Genomic DNA, 6,000 nt, shown 5'->3' with positions numbered 1-6,000 from the left:
AGCTTGTGGGACCCTGATACTATCAATACTTGCATCCCATTCCTCAGATAAAGTGTCCTTATAACCACTTAAATCCTATACACTTTGTTGACTGGGATCCCCCAGGCCCAGGGTTCTGCACTTGACCCCCTCCTCTTCCGCCCTCTACAGCAAGGGTGTCCATAGGGGACCCACAATAGCCACCCCCTATAGCATTCACACATAATTCATAAGTCATTCTATCCACCTTTTCTCTAGCCTGGCTTTGGCCATGCAGACACATAACGTGGATTCACTGAGGAAGCGTGAGTGAATCCACGCATGGCATAAGGCCAGGTAACCTTTTCTCCACCTCTGAACACTGTTACAGATTCATCTGATATTATCTGCTATTTTACTTTTGCCATTTTTAAGTGCTCACTCTTTTGCCAACTTCGCCCCCTATAGGGATTTTATATCCATTAGGGCATTCATGTAATTTATTCATTTATTCAATAGTAAAAGGGCCAGGGGCCTATCAAGTCTATAACTGCATAATGTTGTCCTAAGGCAAAGAACAAACGAAATACCTTACAACACACAGTTTTAGTATTAGTATAAATAAAAGCTACATTAAAATGATTATATACTGTGTGTGTGTGTGTGTGTGTGTGTGTGTGTGTGTGTGTGTGTGTAAAATGAGGTGCTAACACAAAGCTGGGCATAGGAGGGGCTATATAGCCATAGCTCAGTCATAGCTCCCCTCAAAAATAAGTACCCATTCACAGGAAAAAATTACTCCTTGGCGGATTTTATTCTGACGTCTTTGTTGAACGAGTCAACGAATGCTCTGATCTGATAGGGGTCATCATAGTGGTCTCGTTTGCTGCTCAGCACTCTGAGCAGCCTGGCCTTGCATTGCCTCCACTCTGCCGATATGTCCCCCAGCCTCATTCCGTCCATGTAGTGGCCGACGGCGGCTCTCTCTGACCCCAGGCGGTACATGTGGAAGTCTCCGTACATGCGGTGCCAGGCCTGCCTGTCCTGGGCTCTCAGGTCTGGACGAGTCCACAGCTCCTGGAACGTGTTCTCGGCTCTTCCCGCGTCCTTCAGCTCGGCGTAGCGCGAAGCCAGCTCGATCTGGTTTAAGACGGGAGGAACACATGTTGTAGAAAGTGATACTGTCGTGTGGTTAATGTCCAGACGCACCCAGTGGTGATATTGGATCCACACTGTGGGTCATTTATTCATCGCTTGAAAGTTCTATAGTGTCACAGGACTGTTTCCTATAAATTCCCCAAAAAGTGTAAATTACTAGAAGCTCATGCGACGTACTCACGGCTAACGCCATGAGTCGCAGTGCACACTATGTCGCAGTGCACACTATGTCGCAGTGCGATCTGTGTGAGACACAGACACAAACCGTCCATTGCATCACGTAAAGGGAAACTGCGAACAGCCACAAAGCTTGGTTGAAAAGGCAGAGGTAAAGTGGCGTATCACGGCCACAAAGTACAGGCGTAAACGGCACTTCCGCATACTCTGTGTACGTCTCGTTCTATGAGTTGGCCAACTGAACCGCGGACAAAGCGTGCTCTTCTCAGTTATACTGTATATAGATACGTGTTAAAAAAGCTGTTTCAGTGGACACATTGCATTTCAAATCAACAAGCTCACAGCGAGACGCGCTGCGATTGGCTATTTTCAGCAAAAGCTTTACCCAGAAAAACAAAAACTACACTAGTATAGAGCCATGAGGGACTCCGCTCAACCATAATGGTGTTCAAGTAGTCCAAGAAGGAAGCATGGTCTGACCTGTGGGTAAACGTAGGTGGGGTTGAGGCGTGCTCCCTCCTCCAGGTGATGGACGCAGCACTGCAGCAGTGGCTGGTCGTGTGGGTTCCCACCGCGGATGGCCTTCCAGCGGTAAACGTTGGCCAGCTCGTGGTGGAGACGCGAGGAGTTGGGAGCGTCGGTCAGCATCGTCCTCAGCACCGCCAGGGCCTCGTCGAAATGCTGCTCTTTCTTCATGAACCGCGCCACCTTGAGAAACGCAACGTATCGTTGCTGTTGGGCATTTTAATTTAATTTAATTCTTTTTTTTGCGTCTTTTCGTAAATTAACGCCCTGCTTGATCGTACTACAGCGTCGTACAAAAGCAGAAAATCCACAAGCGTGAAACGCCACGTGAAGCGATGCGATGCATTTGGAGCTTGTAGATCTGCTGCCTTTGCAATTCTTTTATTTGAATCCTGAAAAGTACCAATTTGGACATATGAGGTTTCCACCTGACATAGACAATATGCAGTTAGTATGTATTTTAAATACATATATTTAAGATACTTGACTTGTATATCAGTGGTTCCCAAAGTGGGGTCCGGGGACCCCTAGGGGTCCTTGAGGAAGTTCCAGGGGGTCCCCAGCTAAATTATCATTTGGAACCAAATGTACCCTTATGGGTCTGTAACTCTGAGAGTGTACAAATGAGAGTGAACCAAATGGACCCTAATGGGTCCATTTACAATACAAATTGGGGGTCCCACGGTCCCAGAGATAGAAATGCCATTAAATGGGGCTCCGTAGACTAATGCATGTCAGAATCACTGCTAGAGCCGTAAAAATCTTCTCTTATGGGGGTCCCTGGCATACCTTTTCAAATGGGGGTCTGCGGGATAATTAGTGTCAATTTGGGGGTCCTTGACATGAAAACTGCTGTATATATGAACCTGCAACACCACACTGAGGTTGTTGGGGGCCAGACTCAGGCCTGTCCTCATGTGGCTCCACGCCTCGGCGTTCCTCCGGTTCTTGTAGCACTTCAGACCCAGGTAGACCCGTGCAATGGCGCTGTCCGGCCGGAGCTCCAGAGCCCTCTTCAGCTGCCTCACGGCGGGAGAGTCCTCGTACGGGAGCCTCTTCTCCTGCCTCGTCTCCAGGCCCTCCAGGCGGAACAGAGAGAAGGCGTAGCCCAGGTTCCACTCCGGGTCCCCGGGCTCCCTTTGAACGGCTTCACGGAAACACTCCTTTGCTCTTTAAAAAAAAAAGACACCAAAAGGGGATAGATTAGAACATAACGGCTAATGATGTATGTCTGGTCAGATGGTCAGACAGATAGAGGATATGCATGTAACATCATCATACCCGAAAGTTATGCGGGACCGCCTACTGAGTGGTAAAAAACTACTTTCTGGCCTTGACAGCCCATACATCCAAACAGAAACGTCCTATCTGATTGCATTAAACAACGTTAACGATGTTAAACTCACTTTGCCAAACGATTTGCCACTCCCTTTATGCACATACCCTCTAACGATGTTGAACTGAAAAGTGTTGCAGCCGAAAATACATAGTTATGGCAAATATCAATCATCATTGGACAAGGTATAGGCGGAATCAATTGTAAGTGAGTTCTGAATCTGATTGTTTATGAAGGCTGATTTCTACTGATTTCTACTTCATTGAAATGTATATTCCTGTCACCTCCTGTGTATAGTTTAAAAAACGAGGTGGCTTGCCTTGCGCACATCCAGTTCCTCGCTGGTGCTGGACAAAAGGTAGATGCATACAGAGAAGGAGAAGTCCGCACACAGTCTTTGCTCCAACAGTGTTCATTTTTGTTAAAGCGGCCTTCATGGTGACAGTAATTTACCGGCACCTGGTGAAGGCCGCTCACGGCCGAAACGTTGTGTCCTGAATAACGTCGGTGTTTTAACAAAAATATACACTCTTGGAGCAAAGACTGTGTGCGGACGTCTCCTTCTCTGTATGTACCTCCTGTGTATGTATACACGCAGTATACAAGCAGACGTGTTTAATATGTATCACTTCATGATGTGTCCATTAGTGCGTTCAGGTTTTGGCGTGTGTTCAGCATCTGCTGAACGCCAATGGTTCATATAGGTTCGGTGTTTGTACAGTGCAACCCACTGTAAGCCAGTAATTTCACAGGCCCAAGGCGCATGCAGTCCGTAGAAAGAGACAAGAGAAAAACATATAGGACAAGATGACAAAGAAGACTAGACTACTAGGACAACAAGAACTCAGTCACACTGATAGTCCATAGGGAGTTAGCCTCGGAGACCACAGGCGTTTTGTTTCAAAAGTAGGGAGTAGAGAGAGAGACACACACACACACACACACACAACCCACAAAAACACAAGTGTAAGGCTCTGTCTCTCCCTCTGTCCCACTTGCTGATTGAGCTCCCCCTGCCTCCCTCACACACCCCCCCTCTCTCTACTGGCAGTGATTTGGCACCGATATTTGGTCCAGTTCGTGAGATTTGCTCATCTCTAGGCGGCTTGCCTCTTACAGAGCCACGTGACGTAAAAAAAGTGTCGACATGAATTATCCTTTTAAACTGAGTCACCATCAGATAGGCTGTTACGACTTGTCACATGAAATCGTTGTGTCAGCCTACCTCACGTAGTGCTTTTTGGAGAACCTGAGGAAAGACCAGGCCTTTTCACTGAGTATCTCTCTCGGCAGGGCCGAAACGGAACCCGTGGGAGATATCATGTGATGGATGATCTTTTCTACTTTCTTTACGTATGCGAGCGATTGCATCTCGTCTCCCTGGCGATACCGCAGCCAGGCCAGATTCCCGTAGACGACGGCGGCACACAGGTTTCCGTCGTGCTTGCCGCGTCGTTCTGCCTCATGGAAGCGTTCCAGCACCGCAGCGTCGTCGTCACCTCTCAGGTGTTTGGCGTACGCCAGCAGGTTGAAGCTGTGCCTCCACACGTTGCCCTCGTCCCCTTCTGCCTGTCGGGCCGCCGTGTCCAGGGTCTCGCGGAGTTTGACCTCCAGGAAGTCGAGGTCGGCGTCCTCCTTGCGTAAGCCCCAGGTGAAATGGCACTCGAGTTTCTGCAGCCTGTTTTCCAGGATGCCCTCACCGTCGGAGTCGCTGAAATTTTGTTTTGGAAGGAAATGTTCTTTAAATAGTAATTGTGTGCGTGCGTGCGTGCGTGCGTGCGTGCGTGCGTGCGTGCGTGCGTGCGTGCGTGCGTGCGTGGGTGGGTGCGTGCGTGCGTGCGTGCGTGCGTGCGTGGGTGGGTGCGTGCGTGCGTGCGTGCGTGCGTGCAGGGGTCATAGGTTGTGCTATAAAAATACATTCTGTGCTCAAACAGACTGGCAGACATACAAACACAGCTGTTCTATTATTATTGACTATTTTTTTCCTATTTACCCAGGGTAGTAGCTGAGCACAAGTGCTCATTTTCAGCAACGCCCTGCACATAGAAACACACAGACAGACAGACACACACACACACACACACACACACACACACACACACACACACACACATTAAAACCTGGGAGCTGACCAGTACAACCACAGTCTTATACTGTTGGCCACTAAGCAGCTCCACTGGAGCAGTTGGGGGTTCAGTGCCTTGCTCAAGGGCACTTTAGCGGTGTTGGGTGAGTGATGACCAAATCACTTCCCGACCCAGATTTTTCCTGCCCGTCCGGGGAATCGAACCGGCAACCTTTCGGCAACAAGGACGCTCCTCTAACCCTTATTAGGCCACCCCTTTGCATCATGACAAGGAAGCTATACAACCAAAGGTTCTGCTAAAGCTTTTTATATGGTATAAAACTAAATATCACCTTTTTAAGACACAAATTAAGGCTGACAACAAGGCTGACAACTGTACAACCATGTCTGTGTTTTTACTGTAAAAGCACAATTATAATGGAATATCAAAGGATTTTAACCCAGTTCAGATTGTTTTTAAAACTTTTAAAAAGTTGAATAATTAACTGAACATTAATCATGCACAACAACTAAACAATTGCCTATACATTTGATCATCTCTTACTTACCTCATAGTAAAGATGGGTTGTGTTTTTGTTCTTTTTATTAAAATAACAAACCAGTCTGGCTAAAACAGAACTTATGTCTGCTGGCTTCGGTCTAATCCACTCATTTTATAATCCTGATATGATATCAGTTCAGCTCAGCTGCTCAGGCGACAACGGAGCAGAACAGGGTCTTATAAACAGTCTGATGATGACTTTCACTTTCCATTACAGAA

General features: G+C 47.5%; 1 protein-coding gene across 1 annotated transcript; it reads right to left on the bottom strand.

Annotated features, from left to right (window-relative positions):
* Positions 1–753: 753 nt before the first annotated feature.
* ifit8 (interferon-induced protein with tetratricopeptide repeats 8) lies at positions 754–5,793 on the bottom strand (the record flags this gene model as incomplete). Its single annotated transcript, XM_079511859.1, has 5 exons — positions 754–1,098; positions 1,774–2,001; positions 2,685–2,988; positions 4,380–4,865; positions 5,789–5,793. The coding sequence occupies 5 exons, from the start codon at positions 5,791–5,793 to the stop codon at positions 754–756; spliced, it is 1,368 nt and encodes a 455-aa protein (XP_079367985.1).
* Between the last annotated feature and the right edge of the window lie 207 nt (positions 5,794–6,000).

The sequence above is a fragment of the Electrona antarctica genome (genome assembly GCF_951216825.1).
Source record: "Electrona antarctica genome assembly, chromosome: 10".
In the NCBI taxonomy this organism is placed as follows: domain Eukaryota; kingdom Metazoa; phylum Chordata; class Actinopteri; order Myctophiformes; family Myctophidae; genus Electrona; species Electrona antarctica.
This window is presented reverse-complemented; position numbering and strand designations above follow the sequence as displayed.